General features: G+C 62.3%; 3 protein-coding genes and 1 long non-coding RNA gene across 9 annotated transcripts; 2 read left to right on the top strand and 2 right to left on the bottom strand.

Moving 5' to 3' along the window:
* The first annotated feature begins 1,310 nt into the window (after positions 1-1,310).
* E4F1 (E4F transcription factor 1) lies at positions 1,311-11,312 on the top strand. Of its 5 annotated transcripts, none has more exons than XM_085017947.1 (14): positions 1,311-1,508; positions 3,886-4,040; positions 5,089-5,191; positions 7,855-8,048; positions 8,151-8,271; positions 8,348-8,500; positions 8,598-8,767; positions 9,040-9,249; positions 9,548-9,653; positions 9,763-9,980; positions 10,130-10,328; positions 10,412-10,554; positions 10,632-10,694; positions 10,778-11,312. In XM_085017947.1, the coding sequence occupies exons 1-14, from the start codon at positions 1,349-1,351 to the stop codon at positions 11,132-11,134; spliced, it is 2,352 nt and encodes a 783-aa protein (XP_084874073.1). In that variant the 5' UTR covers positions 1,311-1,348; the 3' UTR covers positions 11,135-11,312. The 5 variants fall into 5 exon arrangements, 4 of the variants coding, with proteins under 4 accessions (XP_084874073.1, XP_020942425.2, XP_084874075.1 ...); XM_021086766.2 differs by having other exon boundaries at positions 9,545-9,653; XM_085017949.1 differs by having other exon boundaries at positions 1,351-1,508; positions 9,040-9,240.
* Positions 6,873-8,677, bottom strand: LOC146404597 (uncharacterized). The gene is made up of 2 exons (XR_014841082.1): positions 7,477-8,677; positions 6,873-7,256 (listed from the first exon to the last, which is right to left on the bottom strand). It is a non-coding gene; the product is annotated as an uncharacterized LOC146404597 (long non-coding RNA).
* On the top strand, positions 10,778-15,788 carry DNASE1L2 (deoxyribonuclease 1 like 2). 2 transcript variants are annotated; one of them, XM_085018107.1, is made up of 8 exons: positions 10,778-12,161; positions 12,446-12,606; positions 12,708-12,796; positions 12,891-12,974; positions 13,047-13,147; positions 13,216-13,328; positions 13,418-13,669; positions 13,985-15,788. In XM_085018107.1, exons 2-8 carry the CDS (start codon positions 12,463-12,465, stop codon positions 14,036-14,038), a joined length of 837 nt encoding a protein of 278 aa, XP_084874233.1. In that variant the 5' UTR covers positions 10,778-12,161; positions 12,446-12,462; the 3' UTR covers positions 14,039-15,788. The 2 variants fall into 2 exon arrangements, with proteins under 2 accessions (XP_084874233.1, XP_084874234.1); XM_085018108.1 differs by having other exon boundaries at positions 12,410-12,606.
* On the bottom strand, positions 15,001-22,776 carry ECI1 (enoyl-CoA delta isomerase 1). Its single transcript, NM_001285973.1, is given in 7 exon segments — positions 15,001-15,617; positions 17,159-17,337; positions 17,407-17,528; positions 18,117-18,263; positions 20,439-20,566; positions 22,494-22,607; positions 22,696-22,776. Coding segments are annotated over 7 exon segments (909 nt in total). The 5' UTR covers positions 22,748-22,776; the 3' UTR covers positions 15,001-15,450.
* Between the last annotated feature and the right edge of the window lie 62 nt (positions 22,777-22,838).

Here is a 22,838-nt window from a genome sequence, read left to right as displayed (position 1 = left end):
AAAAGAATAAAAGGAGGCGTTCCTGCTGTGGCACAATGGGATCAGTGATACCTTGGGAGCACTGGGAGCAGCTTCCATCCCTGGCCCAACGCAGTGGGTTAAGGATCTGGATTTGCTGCAGCTGCGGCTTAGGTCATGACTGCGGCTCAGATCTGATCCCTGTCCTGGGAACTCCACATCCTGCCAGGCAGCCAAAAATGAAAAAAGATAAGAAAAAAAAAAAAAAGAATAAAAGGGACCATTGGGAATTCCCGTCGTGGCTCAGCCGAAACGAATCTGTCGAGTATCCATGAGGACACAAGTTCGATCCTCGGCCTTGATCAGTGGGTTACAGATGTGGCTTGGGTCTGGTGTTGCTGTGGTGTAGGCCAGGGGCTGCAGCTTGGAATCGACCCCTGGCCTGGGAACCTCCGTATGCTTCAGGTGCGGCCCTAAACACACAAACGAAAACCAAAAAACCCCATTATGCTAAGTGAAAGAAACCCGATGCGAAAGACCATGTGTGTCATTCCATTTATGTGATATGTCCAGAAAAGGCTAAGCCATGGAGAAAGAAAATAGTTGCCAGGGGCTGGCGGGGAGGGGAGACGGGGGAGTGACTGGGTACAGGTTTTCTGTTGAAATGATGATGACTTCTCAAACTACATTTCGGTGGTAGTTGCACGACACTGTGTACTGTCACTAACAGTAAATTCTATGTGTACTTATCACAACTAATTAGACAAGAGAATAAAAGTCTTAGGGAAGCTACCCGTGAGCCATCCCCAACTCGGGGGTTGTCTCGAGGTCGCTGGGTCAACATTCAAGGGAGATTCTGTCATCCGAGAAGGGGTCGGGGACGGGCGGCGAACATCACTCTACCGGTCTCAGTTGGAGCGGTGTCCTGGCAGCGGCCCTCAAGCTCATATCCAGGCGGGGCACCCGTGGCTGCACCACCAGCTCAGGGCCGGTCAGGTGGCGCTGCCAGTCCGCCTCGCCCCTCTTCTCAGGCTCTCGAAGCTCGTGGAACCCAAACCCAGCGCTCCAATCGTCAGGGTGGCCCAGCCCCCTGCCGGGCCAAGCCACGCCCCTAGGGCCTTCCACTGGCTCCGCCCCTCCGCCTGTCAGTTCGCTCCACCGTAACCACACCCCTCCCAGCAGGCCCGACCCGTCTCTTCTCACCTAGGGTCTAGCCCCACCTCTGTGGTTCCAGGCCACACCCTCCGGCCCCGCCCCGCCGCCTGCCCATCAAACGCACCCGGGCCCCGCCCCATCGCCCTCAGGTCTGTTTCTCTTGCAGGCCTGGGCGCGGCCCGTTGTTATGACGACACGGTCGTAAATCCGCCATCTTCCTGCGGCGCGTTGCGACATGGAGGGCGCGATGGCAGTGCGGGTGACGGCCGCGCATACGGCAGAAGCCCGGGCCGAAGCCGGGCGGGAAGCAGGCGACGGCGGGGTTGCAGCGGCGGCGGCGGCGGCTTTGGCGCCCAGTGGCTTCCTCGGCCTCCCGGCGCCCTTTAGCGAGGAAGGTAACAGGGCCGGACGGGCCCGGGCGCGGCCAGGGTGGGGGCGGCTCAGACCGGCTGCCGGAGGCCCGGGTGGCCTGCGCTTCGGGCGTGACAGGCCTTTCCAGACCCGGTTCTTTGTGGAGCTCACGTCCCCCCAGGGCCCCTCACGGCCTTGCACGAGCCCCCGAGTTCCTCGGAGCCCCGGGCCCCTCCTGCGGGACTCCCATCACCCTCTTGGACCTAGGTGCCCACCCACGAATACTCACAGGTGTCCAAGCCACGGGGGCTGTCCGTGTAGATGTCTGCGACCGCTTCTCCCGCCAGCCCTGTTCTCAGGGCCCCGGCCTGGCCCCTCTCCGCCTCCGTGTCTGGGCAGGGCCCTGCCCTCCTCCAGGCCCCCTCACACTGCCTCTGACAGGTCTCTAGGGCCCTGGCCGGGGTGTGGCTGGAGGCTCCAGGAGGGCGGGGCATCGGGTCTCTCTAGCCCCGGTGGGAGGCAGCAGAGTCCAGTGGTGGAAAGCTGCAGGGCGCTCTGTCCCAGCCCTGCCCCTTCCTAGCTGTGTGATCCTCGGCAGGTAACCACACACCTCTCTGGATCTCCATTTCCCCTTCCAGAATGGGGATACTGCTGCTGCAATACTGTATTGAGCCCTTTTTCATTCTCTTATTATCATTCCTTCTGTTATTGTTGTTGTTATCATCATCGTCATCATTCCCATTTTGCGGATGAGGAAAATTGAGGTTCAGAGATGTGAAAGTCACCAGGTCCCTTAGCTCCTAAGTATCAAGGACTGACTGGTTGGATGCCAGGATTATATGACTCCTCTGCCTACTCGCTTAACTTCTGGGCTCTGCCACCTCAGGATGGGGTGAGGATCAAATAAGAGCATCATGTGAATCTCTGAGAACAGTTCCGGGGACACACGGAGGGCTCATTCACAGGGCACAGGTAGCTTGTGGAGCCAGAACTGTGCTGTCTACTTTCTGAGCTTGTCCCAGGGAGCTGTAGACTGGGGCCGGGCCGGAGGGGGTTGGCTGGTGATATTAGGGTGGGGGTCTCTGTCCCCACAGGATGTGTATTCTCAGCATATTTTTTCTTGTTCTTTCTTATTCCAGTTTGGGGAGGGGCAGTGCTACCCGGGAAGAGTCTCTTTGGAGGTGGCTGTGCCCTGCTGGGCTTTGCCCATGGCTGGGCCTGTCCCCTTCTGTGGTGGGGAATTCTTCAATAGCAACGCGCTGGTGCCCGGGCAGACTCCATGAGGGGGTGGGAGGGTTAGGAGGGGGCTGGCACCTCAGGGCTTGGCTTGTGACTGTGAGCCATCTGGAAGGAACCGCCCTCTGTCAGGTGGCCTCTTGTGGGCGAGTGGTTTGGCTCTTTGCTCAAGAATTCAATAGTCATTAGCTGGGCTCCTCTAAGCGCCAGGCTTGGGTTTGCCCCCGATGTGGGGCTGCACATGAGCTAGCGGGAACTGGCATACTCGTCCGAAAGCAGAAGGAATATCTCCCCATCCCTTGGTGCAAACAGCAGCGTGTCTGGGGGTAGACCCTCAAATTCAGGCTCTAGCCCCAACACTCACCAGCTGGGTGGCCTTGAATCTCAAATTGTCTTTCTAGAGCGGCAGTAATTATTTCCATTGCCTCAAGGCTCTGGGATGTAATGATGTCCCCAGTAAGGTGCCTGGCACGCAGCCAGGGGACTCGGGCCTGGGGCAGGCCTGGCTGGTGAGCGCAGATGGTGAGGGGCTCAGGTGCCATGGCCCTAGGGTGTGTTGCAGGTTCTCCGGGAAGTCCCACCCTGGGTGTCTTTGCTGGAGTAGGGAGGTGCTGCCTGCTTGGAACTGGCGAAGCACTAAGAGTGAGAAAGGGGTGGTCACGGGTCAGGGGGCCCCACCTCCCCCACGTCTGTTGAGGGCGGCCTCTCAGCTGGTCCTGTGGCCGTCAGCCCACCCCCTGCCCTCGACTCCTGCCTGCACACGCACACTGAGTCGGCCCATTTCAAGGATGAAGAGACGAACCCAGACATGGTCACTGAGGTGCCTGAGGGCACCTGCCAGCCCTGGCAGTCTTGAAGGTTCTGCCCTGTCCCCAGACCAGCTTGGGTGCACCCCTCTGCTTCCCGGCTGCTGCCTGGGCCTCTCCCCTCCTCTCTGAAATAGGGGCTTTGGGTTTCTGCCGCCCAAGCGTGTGGTCAGGGCCACCCCCTGCTGGACGCTGCTGTCCCTGGAGTTGGACACTGCTTCTGTAGCCCTCCCGAGGAGTGGGGCTGGCGCCCCGGGCACCCCAGAGTGTTTGCAGCCCCCTTGGGCCAGGGGACGGTGCCTGTGGTTCTGCCGTTGCTCGGTTGGATGTGGCCGGGGCTGCTGTCCCTCCCGGGCCCGCTGACTGCAGGCTTCCCCAGATGAGGACGACGTGCACAGATGCGGCCGATGCCAGGCGGAGTTCACCACCTTGGAGGACTTCGTTCAGCACAAGCTCCAGAAAGCCTGCCAGCGGGTCCCTCAGGAGGCCCTGCCCGCCACCCCTGCTGCCACTGCCGCACTGCTGGGTCAGGAGGTGAGCCCCACCCCTCTGCCATCGCGTCTCGTGCTCCCCCACCCCCAGCTCACCTGACAGCAGCAGGCGGGGGTGGCAGTAGGTGGGCCGACCTGCACAGCTGGGTCCCTGTGTCACACCCTCCAGCTGGGGGTTGGGGACTCCAGCAGGCAGGGCTCTGAGGTTTCCTGGCTGCCCTGGGAGGCTGGCCTTCTCAGCAGCCTCGGGCCGAAGCCTGCCCGGTGGGGGCCTGGGCTTCCTCCTTTTTTGGAGCCCGAGGGTTGGTCCTGGCTTGGGGGTATCATGATGGCATAAAATCGGCCAGCTTTGTTGCACTGCACGTGCACTTGGGGGGAACACAGTCTTCCCGAGGTCCATGGCACCCCTGGGGGGCCGGCACGCTCATCATCCTTGTCCGGGAGTTGGAAGCGAGACTCTGAGACAAGTCACCCGCCTTGGGCGATCCTGCCATGGCACAGTGGGCCCAAGCGCGTCTCTGCAGCAGCAGGTTTGATCCCCCGCCCGGCGCAGTGGGTTCCACTGTGTAGGTTGCAGCTGCAGCTCGGATCTTCTCCCTGGCCCGGCCCGGGAGCTCCATGTGCCTCAGAGCGGTCAAAAAAGAAAACAAACACAGGAGCCCCTTGCCTCAGGTCACCCCGGGTGTGGCCCAGAGGACAGGAGGCACAGAGTTGTATCTCTGCGATCCCGTGCTCTGTCCCTGACCCTCCTACAAGTGTCCCAGAAGGCCCCTGGCCACACATCCCAGGGGCTTGCGGGGGTAGGTGCTCACCTTCGTCTCTGCAGAGCCAGCTGAGCTTTAGCCTGGAGCTTCTGGTCACTTCGTGCGGGAGTCCTCCCTGAGGGTGCTCAGGGCTTCGCACGGGGCCCTTGGTGGCCGCAGGCATTAGAGGACGGGGGCTGAACCCCTGGGCCTAGAGTGGTGGGTTCAGGCTGGGAGTCAGGCTCAGTGCAGTGGGGAGAGAGAGCCCAGCCCCAGCCATCCCACGTGGACGTAAACCTAGGCGCTAGAGCCTGCAGACATGTCTCTGTCTCCTGCCCCCACTGGTAGGTGGAGCCGGCGGCAGGCCCAGAGGAGCCCGTCACCGTGGCCCACATCGTGGTAGAGGCGGCCGCTCTAGCAGCAGACATCAGCCACGCACCTGACATTGTTGGTAAGCCGGCTTGGCTGCACCGCGGCTCTTAGGGCTGAGGCACCGCCGGCCTGGTCGAGGCTGGAGGCTGGGGACCTCTGCTTCCTGTGCCCCTCCATGCCTGAGAGCACCTGGGCAGGGAGGGCCGTGGCCTCCTGTGCACCTTTCCCAGGGCACAGCCTGCAGGAGGAGCCAGCTCCGGGTACCAGCCTTGCCCTGCCAGGGAAGGGGCAGCCCGGAGCCCGGGCAGCCCTAGGGGACACTTGGGCCTCAGGGAGCCCTCACTTTGTGCGTAATCAAGAGCTGGCTGCCCTCTCCTGCTGCTTCACCAGACTGTCTCTGCCCGGGTTCTTCTGGAATCTTCCCTACTTTTCTGCCAGCCCCCAACCCCCATTCCTTATTCCACCCCACAGTTGGCTCTGGAGGGTCAGGCTGGGGTGTGTGTGGGGACGCTTGCTGCTCCCGCTCAGCCCTGATCTGCTCCTTCACCTCCCCAGTGCTCCCTCCCTCCCTCCCACGTGGGGGTGTGGTTCCCACCTGGATTCTCACTTGGCTTTGAAGAGCATAGACGCCCAGTCTGGCTCTTTGATGTCTGGCTCACTGATGTTTGCGGGGAGGGCGTGTGGGGGTGTGGACAGCTCTGGATTGGGTCCTGTGCTCATAATGGGGGACAGGCGAGCGTGCTGCTGGGGTGTTCCGAGGGCAGCCCGAGGGAGGCTGGGCTGGGCCTGATGCCACTGGAGCTTGGGGAGGGAATGGGCAGGGGCCTTGGTGAGGTGTGAGTAGGCACGCTGGACAGGAAGCAGGTTTGGGCAACAGATAGAACTTGGCCTTGGGAAGCCCTTGGGACCAGCTGGGGCAGGAAGCGGAGATGGAGGCGACCTGAGGGAGGGGAGCCTCAGAGCAGGCTGTTCTGCCAAGGTCCCACCTCAGGGAGGTGGCAGGACACCTCTTCCGTCTCTGTCTTCATGCTGCCTTTTCCCCCAGCATTCCTGGGACAAGGTCGGCTGCCTGTTGATACTTTGGGATTGGGGTGTTGACACGTGGGGGGTGGGGCCCTGTTCCAGCCCTGGCGTGGCGTTTGGTTTCAGGAAAACAGGTTCCCTGGGTTCAGGTGGCCCCCGACTAGGCAGGCCCTGCCCGCCACCCAGTGTCCACCAGGCCCAAGCCCCTGGGGACTGTTCCCTCTGCTCTGGGGTTCCTCTCTGGGCACCCCCTGCCTCTCTTGCATCCTTGGGTGCTTGCCCTTTGTAGGCATCCTGGGTGCCCCACACGTCCCCTTGGTGTCATCCGCTTAGTGATCTGAAGCTTAGGGTTGGCCAGAGTCCTAAACCACCAACTGCTGGCATCCTGGGGCCCGGGTTCTCAGTCCTCACCGGGCCAGGGGACACAGGTGATGGGAGGCAGGGGCGAGGGGGAGGGGGCTCCAGGCCTTTCTGCCTCTTCCCTGGGAGCAAACTTGTTATTTCTTCACTTTTCTTTTTGGCTGCCCTCACGGGATGTAGAAATTCCTAAGCCAGGGATTGAATCTGCACCATAGCAGCGACCCAGGCTGGATCCTTAACCCGCTGCACCCCAGGGGACTTCCAGACAAACTTGTAGTTTGGCCCTGGCTCAGGGCAGCCACGTTCCCCTCCCCTAACCCCTCCGTCTGCTGTGCGACCCTCACACTCAGGTCCTAGCCTGGCAGGAGACCCTGTTCTTTGTTGTTGTTGTTTGTCTTTTTTTGTGTCTTTAGGGCCACACCCACGGCACAATGGAGGTTCCCAGGCTAGGGGTTGAATTGGAGCTACAGCTGCCGGCCTACGCCACAGCCACAGCCACGCGGGATCCGAGCTGGGTCTGTGACCTATACCACAGCTCACGGCAACGCCGGATCCTTAACCCACTGAGCGAGGCCAGGGATTGAACCCATGTCCTCATGGATGCTCGTCAGGTTTGCTAACTGCTGAGCCACGACGGGAGCTCCAGAAGTCCTTGTTCTTTTGAAAATTCACGTCTGGGCAGAGGATGGTGAAGCTTCAAGCAGGCGGCGCGGGCATGCGCGAGATACCCTTAATGGCTTCTGAGTCACGGTGCTTCCGTCCTGTTCTGAGAGAATGGCTTTTATCAAAACACGCCTCCATCCTGATGGTGACGGTTTCTAAGAAGCGCTTCACAGCTGTTGCTCACATGTCACTTTTTTGTGCAGAAATTGTGAAGTGTGTTTACAGCTTAGCTTTGCACATTGTCAGATTTCTTTCACACCCGCGCGAGGTGCAGAAGCCCAGCTGCCTTCCTCAGGCTGCCCCGGGCCGGTGCCTCACCTGCCTGCCTTGAGACTGAGGCTGGTGAGCGATTCCCGAGGCATCGCCTCCTGTGTGAGCGGGAGCCGGGGCGGCGAGCGGGCCGCTGCAGCAAGCTGGCCTGTCTGTTGCCTCTGCCTGCTCTCTGCCCCTTGGAGAGGGCAGGACCCTGTGCACACCTTGTCCTCTTGTTTCAGGCGAGGGCAGCCCTGCTGAGCTTGCTCTGAAGGCCTGGAGCCCCCCCGGCCGCTCCATGGAGTCTGGGGAGAGCCTCCCGCCCTTCCAGGCTGAGCCGGTGCTGCGTGCTGGTGCCGGGGGTTGGGTGACACGGCTGCCCTGCGCCCCCAGGAGCGTTCCCGGGCCGGCACACCCAGGCTCAGCTGCTCTGCCTCTCCTCAGGTGGCGGACACATCAAAGAGGTCATTGTGGCCTCTGAAGCAGAGCCGGGGGACAGCGAGATGGCAGAGGCCCCGGGCAGCCCCCGCCATCAGGGGCCTGGGCTCCCCGGGGAGGGCGAGCAGGCCCAGGTCAAGCTGCTGGTGAACAAGGACGGCCGCTACGTGTGCTCGCTGTGCCACAAGACCTTCAAGACGGTGAGGCCTGGGGGCTCCGTCGGAGGGCACTGCAGGGGGTGCCGGGCCTCCTTCCTGCTCCTGCCCAGAGGGCCGCCTGAGCCTCCCGCACCTCCCCCGCAGGGCAGCATCCTCAAGGCCCACATGGTCACCCACAGCAGCCGCAAGGACCACGAGTGCAAATTGTGTGGGGCCTCCTTCCGGACCAAGGGCTCGCTTATCCGGCACCACCGACGGCACACAGGTGAGCCCCACCGCCTGCGGCGGGGGCCGAGGCATGTCTGCCGCTCCCCCCGGGGCTGACCGCGCCCTCTCGGCAGATGAGCGCCCCTACAAGTGCGCCAAGTGTGGGAAGAGCTTCCGGGAGTCGGGGGCGCTGACCCGGCACCTCAAGTCCCTCACCCCGTGCACGGAAAAAATCCGCTTCAGCCTGAGCAAAGATGTGGCTGTCGGCAAAGAGGACGCTCCCGCAGGTCAGTGTGGCGGGGGCTCCCTGCCCAGCCCTGGCTGCTCCCTGGGTGCCACCCTGGTCGGGTGTTTCTCAAGGCCTCTCTTGCTTCTGCCGTAAAGGGTCCAGTGCTTCCTCTGTGGGGACTGTCACATCATCATCGGTGACAAGCGAGCCCATGGAGACGTCACCCGTGATTCACCTGGTGACAGATGCCAAGGGCACTGTTATCCATGAAGTCCATGTCCAGATGCAAGAGCTTCCCCTGGGCATGAAAGCCCTGGCCCCGGAGGTGGGGACAGGTCAGGGGTGGCTTTGCTCGGGCACCAGGCTCTGTTCTGGGCACCGGCCCCAGCCGGGACAGCCCTGACCTGGGCCTGCTTGCCTGGCACTGACTGGTTGCGGGGGGTAGGAGGAGGGGAGACGCAGGGCGGGTGGGGGAGCATGAGCTGGGGTGAGGTGGGCGGGCGAGCGAGGGCCGGTGGGGCGGCTGTGGGGTGTGGTGGGCGGGAGCCGTGTGCGGGGCTGCCTGGCCAGCCCCCGTCCCTTCGCCTCTGCCTGCAGTCCCCAGGCCCCGAGGACCTTCCCAGTTCCGGGGAGGGCAGCCGTGAGAACCTGCTGCATCAGGCCATGCAGAACTCCGGCATTGTCCTTGAGCGCGTGGCTGGGGAGGAGGGTGCGCTGGAGCCGGCCCCTCCCACCGCCTCCAGTCCCCAGCCCCTGGGTGATGGTCCCCCAGAGCTGCCGCTGCTGGAGGTGGAGCAGGTGGAGACAGTAGGTGCCTGTGCTGCTGGGGTGCTTCTCGGGGGTGGGGGGAGGTGGCAGTTGACTTTGGGTAGGGAGTCACCCCGCTAGCTTGTCCGTCACCAGCCTCCTTGCTCTGCTACCTGCGGTGTGCCGTGGCATCACTCCGCAGTGACCTTGCCCCCTGACCAGTTTACTGCTGTCCCTGGGCCAGGGACAGAACCTCCCAGGGTGGGGGGTGTGCTTCCGTCTGGCGTCCTTGGTGCTGCTAGAGCCCAGCCTGAGTGGGTATAGTGGGTGCTGGAGGTGTGCTGTGGTCCCCCAGCAGATGGCCAGCCAGGCCTCAGCTGTGCCCAGGACCCACCCGTGCCCTCAGTGCAGTGAGACCTTCCCAACGGCGGCCACCCTGGAGGCCCACAAAAGGGGCCACGCAGGTGGGTGGTGGGAGGCGAGGGTGTGGATGGCCACCTGGGGGCTGGCAGCGGGTGGCCAGGGTGGGGCCCTTGGGCGGTGGTCCTGGCCTGAAGTGGAGTGTGGCCCCAGGGCCGAGGCCGTTCACGTGCATGCAGTGCGGCAAGGCCTTCCCCAAGGCCTACCTGCTCAAGAAGCACCAGGAGGTACACGTGCACGAGCGCCGCTTCCGCTGTGGGGACTGCGGGAAGCTCTACAAGACCATTGCCCACGTCCGCGGCCACCGGCGCGTCCACTCGGACGAGAGGCCCTATCCCTGTCCTGAGTGCGGCAAGCGTTACAAGACCAAGGTGGGCCCCTGGCCCCCGCCTCCCCACGCCCTCCGCCCTGAGCTGGATCTGCCCCTGATTCCACCCCCGCCTGCTCAGCCGGGCCCGGCCCCTCCAGGGGCGCTGGGGACACCGAGGCCGCGCCAGCCTGACGGTGGGTCTCTCTGCAGAATGCCCAGCAGGTGCACTTCCGGACGCACCTGGAGGAGAAGCCGCACGTGTGCCCGTTCTGCAGCCGAGGCTTCCGGGAGAAGGGCTCGCTGGTGCGGCACGTGCGGCACCACACGGGCGAGAAGCCCTTCAAGTGCTACAAGTGCGGCCGAGGCTTTGCCGAGCACGGCACGCTCAACCGGCACCTGCGCACCAAAGGTCGGCGGGGGAGGTGGTGTTGAGAGGGCTGAGGGGCTGGGGCCGGGGCCGGGGCTGGGCCCTGACCGGACTCCCCGCCGCAGGGGGCTGCCTGCTGGAGGTGGAGGAGCTGCTGGTGTCGGAGGAGAGTCCCGCCGCCGCCGCCGCCGTCCTTGCCGAGGACCCGCACACCGTGCTGGTGGAGTTCTCGTCCGTGGTAGCCGACACCCAGGAGTACATCATTGAGGTGGGTGTGGGGCCGCTGGGCCGGGCCGGGCCCGGGCCTGGGGGGCAGGACGGGCTGACCTCCGCTCCTCCGTCCAGGCCTCCGCAGACGACGCGGAGACCAGCGAAGCCGCGGAGATCATCGAGGGCGCCCAGACAGAGGTGAGGGGCTGGGGGCGGGCGGGCGGCAGGGGCAGCCTGGACCTCTCACCCGGACGCCTGGGCTGAGCCGCAAGCCCCTGCAGGTGGATAGCCACATCATGAAGGTGGTGCAGCAAATCGTGCACCAGGCCAGTGCCGGCCACCAGATCATCGTGCAGAACGTGACCATGGACCAGGAGGTGGGGCTGGGCCCCGAGGCAGCCGCCGCCGACACCATCACCATCGCCACCCCCGAGAGCCTGACGGAGCAGGTGGCCATGACGCTGGCCTCGGCCATCAGCGAGGGCACTGTGCTCACGGCCCGTTCGGGCACGCGTGGCTCCGAGCAGGCCACTGTGACCATGGTCTCTTCGGAGGACATTGAGATCCTGGAGCACGCGGGGGAGCTGGTCATCGCCTCGCCGGAGGGCCAGCTCGAGGTGCAGACGGTTATCGTCTAGCCTGGCCGCCTGCAGGGTCCTGGTAGGCTGGGCAGGGTGGGGGGCGAGGACCCCGAGTCCCCCAGCCCATGCCCGCCTGGCCGAGTACAGGGAAGGTGGGGCGAGGTGTTCGGAGGGGATGTGGGGGTATAAACATACAGAGCTTTTGGTTGCTTTACAATAAAACATGAAAACTGGCCGCTTGTGGTGTTGGGGCAGCCTCGGGGCTGGTGCCACTGCCCTGGCAGGTTCCCCCGTGGCAGCCTCCGCCTGCCCAGGCCTCCCTCCAGACTCTAGTGCCTGGTCACCCCACAGGGCTCCTGACTGGGCTGGCGACACCTCGGCGGTGTGTGGGTGTCATTGGCATGTGGACGGGCAGCCTCCCGCCACTGCCCTGCCCATTAGGAGCTGTGACCCCAGCTTCCTGAGGCCCCAGGGAACGTGGGAGGGGTTGTTTGCTCCCTGGTCTCCAGCCCTGGGGCCCCCCGGGGGCCGGGGAATGAGGCTGGGAGACCCGGGAGCCTTGGCTTTTCACCCCGAGGTAATAGCGTGTAGGAGAAGCAGCAGATGCTGGGCCACAAACGGGGCTGGTCTCCCGGTTGTGTGTGTAGCTTCCCTGAGGGAGGCAGCTTGTAGAGGGAGGCTCTGGGTGACCTGGTTTCTAGGGGCGGGAGAAGAACCAGATGCCAACCATGGCATGGCTGGCCCTCCTCCCCAGTCCTGATGCAGCTCTGGCTGGCAGGGCCTTCCCGTGCTGACGGGCTTGGGGACGGCAGAGCAGGCTCAGTGCATCCCCTGCTGCCCGGCCCGGGAGTCTGGGGAGGGGAGCTGGGAGTTATTGCATCCAGCTTTGTGGAGGGGGCGGGACAGCACAGCCCAGCCCCTCCCTGGGCCAGGGCTTCAAATACCCACGGAGCTGGGGTGCCAGAGGTGCTTCTGGGCCAACTGCAGTCTGGAGCTGCAGACACACCCCGACCTGGACCTCCCCTCAGACCTCTCCAGGGACCAGGATCCTGAGCCTGTGACACAGCCTCTCCACATCCTTCAGGTGAGTGGTGGGGCGGGTGCTGAGCAGGGGGCTGGATGGGATCCGGGTCCTAGTATTTGGGCCTCAGTTTCCCCAGGGAGTAGGAGGATGGCCATGGCCCTGAGCCGAGAGCATCCCCCTGGGGAGACTGGAAGAGCCGCAGTCGAAGGATGTGCTTCGTGCCAGCCTGTGGTGGGCGGCAGATCCTGCCTGGCTCTGGGGCCCTCGCAGCAGGATGGAGAGGGGTGGGCTGGTTTGTCCCGTTCCAGGTCCACGCTCACACGGCCCATGTCTGTCCCTCGAAGCCTGCCAGCTCCACACCATGGGTGGGCCTCTGGCCTTGCTGGCCGCACTCTGGGCTCTGGGGGCAGCCAGAGCCGCGGCGCTGCGCATCGGAGCTTTCAACATCCAGAGCTTCGGGGACAGCAAAGTGTCAGACCCGGCCTGCGGAGGCATCATCGCGCAAGTGAGGCCCTGGTCCCCGGGCGGGGTTGCAGCAGGGCTCCAAAGCGGCTGACTTGCCGCTGGTAACGCCCTGCCCCGCCGGCCCCGCCCGCCCCGCCCCAGATCCTGGCCGGCTACGACATCGCGCTGGTGCAGGAGGTGCGAGATGCGGACCTGAGCGCCGTCGACTCCCTCATGAAGCAGATTAACAGGTGTGGTGGGCAGGGCCCAGCGGTGGGAGCCGGGGCCACGAGCCCAGGTCCCCGAGCCATGCCTTGATCGCGGGCCTGGCCCGCATCTCTGCAGCGCGTCCAGGCACGAGTACAGCTTCGTGAGCAGCGAGCCTTTGGGTCGGGACCAGTACAAGGAAATGTACCTGTTCGTCTACAGGTGAGGGGAGGGCCGCGGGGGGGGGGGCAAGAGGGGGCACGCTCAGGGTGCCCACCCACCCTCTGCCCCCAGGAAGGACGTGGTGTCGGTCATGGACACATACCAGTACCCGGACCCGGAGGACGTCTTCAGCCGGGAGCCTTTCGTGGTGAAGTTCTCGGCGCCCCGCTCTGGTGAGGCCCCGCCCCTCCGCAGGCCCCGCCCCCGAAGGCCCCGCCCCTGACGCAACCCCCACCTGCAGCTGCCCAGGAGGTGGTGCTGGTTCCCCTGCACGCGGCGCCGCACCACGCTGTGGCCGAGATCGACGCGCTCTACGACGTGTACCTGGACGTGATTGACAAGTGGGGCACTGACGTAAGCCCCGCCCCCACGGCCCCGGGTCCCGGAAGGCACGCCTTGGGGCCCGCTGTGGTGGCCGGAGGCTCAGCTTTGCTGCCTCGCAGGACTTGCTGTTTCTGGGCGACTTCAACGCCGACTGCAGCTACGTGCGGCCGCACGACTGGGCGGCCATCCGCCTGCGCAGCAGCGAGGTCTTCAAATGGCTCATCCCGGACAGCGCCGACACCACGGTGGGCAACTCTGACTGCGCCTACGACCGCATCGTTGTCTGTGGCTCCCACCTGCGCAGGAGCCTGAAGCCCCAGTCGGCCGCCGTGCATGACTTCCAGGAGGAATTCAGCCTGGACCAGAGTCAGGCGAGTGTGGGGTGGCGGGGGCTAGAGGGGCGCAGGGTCCCAGGGTTTCCGGGAGTCCGTCAGGCCCCGCCCCAGAGCACCTGGTGCTCCCCTCCCTGCGCTCGAAAGGGCTCACAGGGGTTCACTTTTGACTAAATCCAGCACATCCGGGATGGCAGTATAGGAAGCCCAAGGCCATGTTCCCACTCCACCTCGCAGGCCTGCCCCCCAACTCCAGATGCGCTGGGCCCCCTGGGGGGCAGTTTTCTGGGGTGCAGTGGATGGAGGTTGGGCTGCTTGGCAGGGCCTCTGAGGCTGGGACCCTTCTCCCTCCAGGCCCTTGCCATCAGTGACCATTTTCCTGTGGAGGTGACCCTCAAGTCGCACTGAGCCCTGCGGTGCAAGCCCCATCGAGCCCTTCTGGGCAGCCAGCCAAGCCCAGTGAGGCTGCAGGGTGGCATCGGCTGGCCTGGACAAACGACGGGACCCTTTGAGCCCTTTGCCCGTCTGTGAAGCATGATGCCACCACCCACCTCGGGGGGTTGTGAGAAACACCTTGCAGAGCGCTGGGCACTCGGTAAACATGATCCAGCACAGGGAAGACCGTACCCAGCCCAGCCACGTCGGTGCTGACACCTCCATGTCCTTTCTTAGGCCGCAGCCCTCTTGGGGCACAATTCTTGGTCCTGCAGCCCAGCAGGTTCCTGGCCCAAGTTCCCTTAGGGGACAGGGACAGCCCGGTCTGCCCACTCCATGTCCTGCTGGGCACTGGCCACCTCCACACTAGGCTGGCTCTAGAAGGCAGCCCCCGTGCTCACGTGCGTGGAGTGCTAATGCCCAAGGCCCACCTCCCGGACCACGGGGCTCCTGCTCCAGCCTGATGCCCAGGCACGCGGGTGTGCAGGTCAGGAAGGCTGGCCGGCTGCCCCCAGCTGGTTGGGGGCCCTCGGACATGTGGAGCCCCCACCGTGGTGAGCAGGTAGGCTGGGCCGAGGTCATACCCCTGGAAGTCGACAGCACACTGTGGTACGGCCCCTTCGGCCAGGCCTTCCTGGGCAGGGGCCATCAGGGAGGAGAGTGGCCCGTGCCCCGGCCAAGCTCACTGCCTAAGAATTGGGAGCAAGCAGAGCTGGGTACACAGGGTTACTGACAGGGGCCCCCTGAGGTTTCTGGTTTTCGAAGCAGCTCATCTTTGGCAGGATTTGGGAAATGGCCTGAATTACATGGGAGGGAAAGACCTGGTTTCAGAAGTTTGGACAAGCTTTTCTTGCTAGATCTTTCCAACGTGAGAATTAGGACACTAGCAAGGTAAAACATCTCGCAAGAAATGCCTCCCTCATCCCTCTCCAGGTCACCCCCACTTCTCCGAACACGCCTTCCACCCCAAAGTGGTGCAAGACCTTTCCCCTGGCGGGGTTTTGGGTGACTTGTCAGGGCCCACAACTCCCTGGCCTCCTGCCTCCAGCAATCAGGCATTCCACCGCCAGGGATGGGAAAGCCAAGCACTTTATTCAGCTCTGGCAGAGGAGACACTGGTGACATCATGGGGGTCCAGAAGGCACCCCCTGCCAGTTAACGATGCCCGGATCAAGACACTGCTTGCCAGTTGCGACCCCTGCCCACCCCCCAGGCACAAAAGGCACTCCGGTGGGGACCAGCCTTGGGGCTGTAGCTGGGAGGAACAGGGTCTTCTAGGAGGATCAGAAAAACAAAGCTGCAATTACTTCTATGCGGCAAAGTACCTTATTTAGATCCCTTGGGACCACAGGGCCCCCCAGAAGGGTGCAGGGGCCACCGGGCCCTTAGCCTTTCTTTTGTTTGAGCTTTTCTAAGTACGTCTGCAGGGACTTTTGGATGGCGTCTTTGGAGATGAAGCTGACGAAGTTCTGGATGTCGGCGTCGCGCTGCTTCAGCAGGCGGTCTGCCGTGGCCTGGCGGATCATGCTCTTGGTTAGCTGCCGCGCGTGATCTAAAGAAAACGAGGGCCACGGGGGAAGACGCAGCTGTGGCACAGTGGCATAAGTCCCCGCCTCTTCAAGAGAGTGCCAGCAGGAGCTCTGCCGGAAACCTTAGAACGAACACGCTGTTCCCTACAGCCCGCCAGTTTCTCTTAAGAGCACAGAAGATGACCCTGTAAAAACTGCCTTTGTGACGTGTTATTTTCCCTTGAGTATATTGCTGGGGACATTTTTTCCATGCCATGAAAGTATTCTTTTGCACCCTAATCAATGGCTGCGCAGTATTCAGGCCCCTGGGTCAGGCAGTGGCAAACCTGCCCCCAAGAGCTAGGAATGGTTTTATGTTATTTTCTCTCTTTACGGCTGCCGCTGTTGCACATGGAAGTTTCCAGGCTAGAGGTCCAATCCTAGCCACAGCCACGTGGGATCCGAGCTGTGTCTGTGACGTACCCCACAGCTCATGACAACACCAGGTCCTTACCCACTGAGCGAGGCCAGGAGTCAAACCTGCATCCTCATGGATACTAGTCAGGTTCTTAATCTGCTGAGCCAAAAACAGGAACTCCTGGTTTTGTTTTTATAGATGAAAAAAAAATTTATTAAAGGGTCATATTTTGTGATATGAAAACTGTATGAAACTCCGAATTTAGTGTCCCAAGGAGTTCCTTCATGGCTCAGCAGTTAATGAACACGACTAGGACCCATGAGATTGTGGACTGAAGCCCTAGCCAGGGAATTTCCACATGCGGCGGGTGCGGCCCTGAAAAGCAGCTTTATTGGAACACACACTTGCTTGGTAGCACACGTGCTCCGAGGCCGCCCTTGACCTCCAGCACCGAGTGCCATAGTTGGGGCAGAGGCTGTGACCAATGAAGATGACAGTTTCCCTGGCTCTTTAGACACTATGCTGCTGCCAGCCCTGGTCTCTACCGCAACCACAGCCGGTGTGAGCAGCCCTACTTCCATACCCCAGCTGTCTGTGTAGTGGCCTTGTTAGGAAAAGGGTCCTTGCAGATGTAACTAAGACGAAGTTGGAGTTCCCGTGGTGGCGCAGTTGTTAACCTCAGGAACCATGAGGTTGTGGGTTCGATCCCTGGCCTCGCTCAGTGGGTTAAAGATTCGGCGTTGCCATGAGCTGTGGTGTAGGCCGGCAAATTGTAGCTCCAATTTGACCCCTAGCCTGGGAACCTTCATGTGCCGCGGGTGCGGCTCTAGAAAATACCAAAAAAAAAGACAAAGTCATCTTGGATTCAGGGTGGGCCCTAAATCCAGTGATAGGTGTGCTTAAAAGGAGAGGGAGGTGTGACACACAGACATGGGAGGGAGACGGCTTGGGAGGGAGACGGCTTGAGAAGGCGCCATAGGGGCGGGTGGGTGGGGGGTGCAGCCACCGCCAGGGAGGCCCAGACACTCCCTATTGTGAACAGCTCATTAGTGAATTACTGGAGGACTTCCTGTCTCACCAGGAGCTTCAGGGTGGGGAGGGCGAGGGTGGGGGCCTGCCTGCCTGCCTCCTGTACCCACAGAGGTCGCCCCTCCCTGGGCTCCTCACCTGGAACAGCCAGCCACTTGGCCATCACCGAGAGCGCGGTGCTCAGGAGCTGGTCCTCAGGCACCACCTGGTCCACCATGCCCACCTGGAGGGCCTCTGCTGGTGGCAAGAGCGACCCCAGCTGTAAGGCCTGCTCAGTGGCGCGATGCCCGATGGTGTTCATGATGCTGTCTTTGAACCTGGAAGCAGATGGCATTCACTGGGGGCTCAGGGCTCCCAGTGGGGGTGGGCACGGCTCCCGGCCTTACCAGAAGGGGGCGACAATGCCCAGCAGGGTCTCATTCAGCCCCATGAGGTACTTGGGGTTGTCAGCCAGGACCCGGTAGTCGCAGGTGAGGGAGAGGAGGCAGCCCCCAGCCGGGCAGGCTCCCTGCGGGGGAAGCGAGGCCACAGGCTTGCTTGGTGCTGCCACAGCGGTCGCATTCCAGAGCCAGGGTCCTGTGGCGGGTGCCTGCAGCCCTGCTATGCGGGGGCTGGGCACAGTGGTCACGGACCAGCAGGGTGGCCAGCTCACCTCTCAGCTGCGTGGCAGAGCAGCAAGCGCCTCAGCTCTCATAGGCTTGTCCAGAACCTCAAATACCAAACAAGTACCTAGCCTGGGCTGTCACCTCCTGCCACGCCCCACAGGGCCTGTCGCTGTCTCCAGCAGGAGGTCCTCGAAGCTTAGCCTCCCGCTGCCCTCATCTTACGCACCCCCGCGGTCCCCTGCCCTCCCCAGGTTAGGCCACAGTGACAGTCCCCAAATGTGGATCTGATCCCGCACCCCCATACGCCTCTGGCTGGGTCCTGCCCCTCGTCACCTGTCTGTAAGGGTGTGCTCACCTCGGATCCTCTGAGGGGCTCCCCGACCGCCCCCTTCCTCTCTGAGGGCTTCTGGAGGCTGGGGCCACGTCCTCGCCCCACCCCGAGGGCTGACCCCCAGCAAGCCAGCACGGCCTCTGGGTGGCGGGCCACTCACGTTGATGGCGGCGACCAGCACCAGGTTGGACAGGTAGAACCGCAACCACATCTCCTGCACGGCCTTCCAGAACTCGGCGTAGCGGGCCGGGTTCCTCCCGCACAGCTCCCTCAGGTCCAGGCCGCTGGAGAAGACACTGGGGCAGTCCTGGAAGGTGGGGGGCCAGCCCCGTCAGAGGTGCCCCCGGCTGCGGGGGCGCGGGCGGAGGCTCCCGCTCTGAGCCCCCCACAGGCCTGTCTCCTCAACCGCGTCCTGCCACGAGCTCCTGCCCCCCCACCGCCACCCACTGACCCTCAGGTCAGTACAGCTGCTTGCAGAGGCTGGGCAGGTGCATGGCCAGTGCCATGGTGCCAGCGCTGCAGGGCGGCCAAGGCAGAGGCATCTCCTCTGGATGCGAGAGGGCAAGCCGGTCATCTCAGCCCAGGAGTCCTTTGCCAGATGGACTGGGGGCAGGGGGGCGGCCCTGGTCCGTGACTTCTGGATTGCACAACAGGTCCATCACAGCCGACCTCCGTCCCCAAAAAGGACAAGGTCAAGCCCGCACCCCAGGACCTGCGACTGTGACCATATTCAGAAACAGGGTGTCTGCAGGAGTGACCAGGTTGGGACGAGGCCACACCAGAGTGCAGGGATCCTAAATCTGGACACACAGACACAGGGCAGATGGCCGTGTGAGACAGGGAGCGGCCACCAGGAGCCCCCAGAAGCTGGCAGAAGCCAAGGAACGGTTCTGTCCCCAGAGGAAGGGCTCTAGATGCACACGGCCCCGTGGACGCCCCAACTTTGAACCTGTGGCCTCAGGACTGTGAGGGAATACCCGCCTGCTGTTCTAACCCCTGAGCTCTGGGGGTCCTGCCGACGACACAGCAGGTGCACAACACAGAACACAACGCACGGACAGACACATTTCTGGGGAGACGCTGCTGCAGCAGGGAGAACGCAGGCTTCGGAGGGACTGCTCTCTGTCCCTAAACGCAGGTTAGGGGCCCCGACAATCATGGCTCTTCCCCTCTTTCATTCCCAAGGGCCTGGTTCTATCACTTTTAGAGCATGATAAAGAAAATGCCATGCTATGAAATGACATCTTTTTTTTTTTCCTTTTAGGGCCGCGCCCGCGGCATATGGAGGTTCCCAGGCTAGGGGTTGAATCGGAGCTGCAGCCACAGCCATGGCAACATGGGATCCAAGCAGCGTCTGCGACCTACACCACAGCCCACGGCAATGCCAGATCCTTAACCCACTGAGCAAGGTTGGGGATTGAACCCACATCCTCATGAAGCCTAGTCAGGATTGTTAATGGCTAAGCCATGACAAGAACTCCCTGAAATGACATCTTCAATGGAGTATTTTCAGAAATGACCCTGGGTGAAAAGCTGGAGGTGGGGCAGACAGGTCCCTGGGATTACCCGTCACCAGCCCCTCGTGATCGATGCCCACCACATGGGTCCCACCCTTGTGGGACAATAACACAGCCCACTCACTTCTGTGGGATGGGGCAGGGCTTGGATCTGCAAACCCCAGCCTCATGGTACCTGCTGGGAGTGTGGGTGAGGCTGGCCTCTGAGGGGCCCTCCCCGGGCACAGTGACAGTTCCCCCATCAGAGGCAGCTGGGCCTCTGGGCCGCCCCAGGGCAACCTGAGGTTTAAGAAAGCAGGTGCAAGCCCACAGCGGCGCCTCCAAACATGAGAGAAAGGGATGGTCGGCTTCCTGCTCCTGTAAAGGTGGCAGGGCCCAGTGTCTCCCATTTCTAATACGTGGTACTCAGCCTAGGGGACACGCGTGCTGGCTGAGGTCCCTAACTTGAAAGGGGACTGCGGGCTCTTCCTGACCCAAGAGCCCTGTTGTCACCAGCGTTTTCTGGCTTGTAGGGGGCAGTGCTCACGTTCCCCTCGAGAACTCAGAGGGAAGACGCCCGCCCTCTGAGAACTCGACTCTGCCCAGAGAGGAACGGAGAGCACGGTTCTGGGGCAGCCCGGGCGCATGGCACAGGAAGCTGCTGCCAAGTTGGCACAGGATCTACCCTTTGTGGAGTCCAGGGGCCTTCAGGTGATCCCCAGAAAGATGTCACCGTCCTCAGGCACTCCGTCCCGGGGTGTGGTGCGTGCCCCGGGGGCCGGCCCCACAACCAGGAGGGCCTGAGGTGGAGCAGCTGTCTCCTGTGGAAGAACCACCGGTCCACGGCCACGGTCCCCCTGAGCCCCACGACGAGCCCCAGCCAGGACGACAATCCCCAGAAGGCCGGGGGGTTCTCCGCACCACGGGACGGGTGGTCTGGACTCTGATCAGAGACGGCGGGGCCCCGGGGGCTGAGGGGCACCCACCGATGTCAGGATGACACCGCGGAAGGCCTTGTCGTTCTCCAGCTTCTCCAGGCTGATGACGAGCTCCGTCAGCAGCTCCAGGCTGAGGCTGTTCACCGGGGGGTTCCTGAGCTTCATCACAGCGACCCCTAGTCAGAAAGCCACGAGGACAAAGCTCATGCCCAGCCCAGTGAGGTCCCCCCAGCATCCTGCCCCCTCAGCCGGGCCACGGGAAGCTACACGGGTTTTATTGGCTTTGAAGTGAGATTCACATAAGGTGAAATTAACCATTTGAAAGTTAATAATTCAGGGAGTTCCCGTCATGGTGCAGTGGTTAACACATCTGACTAGGAACCATGAGGTTGCAGGTTTGATTCCTGGCCTGGCTCAGTGGGTTAAGGATCTGGTGTTGCTATGGCTGTGGTGTAGGCCAGCAGCTACAGCTCCGATTAGACCCCATATGCCATGGGTGTGGCCCTGAAAAGACCAAAAAACCCCCCCAAAAAACAACAAAAACCCCAAAGTACCTTTTGTACCTCTTCAAAGGCAACCCAACCCAACCCAACCAAACAAACCCTTTGGAGACTTTTAAGAGGTGTTCACAGGGGCCAGGTAGGAGTGATTTCACTTGTGGCTCCTGCTTTAATTAAAACAAGTGTCTGGGAGTGCCTGTAGTGGCTCAGCAGAAATGAATCTGACTAGCATCCATGAAGACGCAGGTTTGATCCCTGGCCTCGCTCACTGGGTGAAGGATCTGGCCTTGCCATGAGCTGTGGTGTAGGTCGCAGATGTTGCTCGGATCCCAAGGTGCTGTGGCTCTGATGTAGGCCAGTGGCTACAGCTCGGATTTGACCTGTAGCCTGGAGACCTCCATCTGCTGTGGGTGTGGGCCTAAAAAGACAAGCACACACGCACAAAACACCCAAGTATCTGCTGGGCTCTGTATTACTAAAGCTGAAAACACTGTATATCAAAATACTTTATGTTCACATTCCAATTTAATAGCTCCTGATGAAGGAGCACATGCTCCAAAACTTTATTTTTTTGTCTTTTTGCCTTTTCTAGGGCCGCTTCCTGCGGCATATGGAGGTTCCCAGGCTAGGGGTCGAATCGGAGCTGTAGCTGCCAGCCTACACCAGAGCCACAGCAACGCAGGATCTGAGCCGTGTCTGCAACCTACACCACATCTCAAGGCAACGCCGGATCCTTAACCCCTGAGCAAGGCCAGGGATTGAACCCGAAACCTCATGGTTCCTAGTCGGATTCGTTAACCACGGAGCCATGACGGGAACTCCCCTTTTTTTTTTTTTTTTTTTTTTTTCTTTTTTGTCTTTCTGCCTTTTCTAGGGCTGCTTCTGCTGCATATGGAGGTTCCCAGGCTAGGGGTAAAATGGAGCTGTAGCCGCTGGCCTACGCCACAGCCACAGCAACGTGGGATCCAAGCCGTGTCTGCAACCTACACCGCAGCTCAAGGCAACGCCGGATCCTTAACCCCTGAGCGAGGCCAGGGATTGAACCCGCAACCTCATGGTTCCTAGTCGGATTCGTTAACCACTGCCCCACGATGGGAACTCCTAAAACTTCAAAAACAGAAACATTTTTTATCTTCAGTGAAGTGGGGGATCAAACAGACTATTGACCTTAACACTTGGACTCAACAGAAACTCTGTTTTCCTTTTTACAGAAGTACTTGCGGCTAAGAAGTTCCCAGGCCAGAAGTGGAATCCGGCCAGCCAGCACCACAGCGGATCCGAACCGGATCTGCGGCTTCTGCTGCTGTGGCAATGCTGGACTCTTAGCCCACTGAGCGAGGACAGCGATCGCACGTGCATCCTCACAGACTCTATGTTGGGTTCTTAACCCGCTGAGCCACAGAGGGAATTCCAAGAAACTGACTTTAAAACTGAGCTTTATCTCGCAGCCTTTCCAAGTTCGATAGCTTTCACTGGGTCTGGATGTCGGTTCCGGGCCCGTGTGGCGCGGGCTCCGCCGCCAGCGGCCGCCGCGTCGTGTCCTGCCTCAGCACCTGCAGCAGGCTCTCGGCCGCCGGGATCCCGCCGCGATCCGGGCGCTTACCTGCGGCCGCGGCCGGCTCCACCAGGACGTGCTGGCTCCCGAAGCGCCGCGCGCCGTTCCTGATGCCCGCTGCAGCCTCCGTCCGTCCGAGGGCCACGCCGCGGAGCAGGGCCCCTGCGAAAGGCAGCGCGAAGCCAGTCAGCCTGCCGCCCCACCGGGCCAGGCCCCCGGCGCCCCGGCCCCCCGTGCCCCGGGCACGCACAAGGGCGGAGCAGGGCGCGCGCCGGGAGGCGCAACACCGCCGTCAGCGCCATCTTGACCGCACTGAGCGGGGTCGCGGCCTGACCGCCCCGCCCCTTCCGGCTCAGCCGGCCCCCGCCCCCCTGCCCTGGCCGCCCCGCCGGA

Source organism: Sus scrofa, chromosome 3, assembly GCF_054392235.1.
Source record: "Sus scrofa isolate SSC_HxYL_T2T_F1_AM1 chromosome 3, Sscrofa_HxYL_maternal_Yorkshire_Landrace_v2.0, whole genome shotgun sequence".
Lineage (NCBI taxonomy): Eukaryota > Metazoa > Chordata > Mammalia > Artiodactyla > Suidae > Sus > Sus scrofa.
The sequence above is the reverse complement of the archived record's forward strand: the minus strand, read 5'-3'. Positions and strand labels throughout refer to the sequence as shown.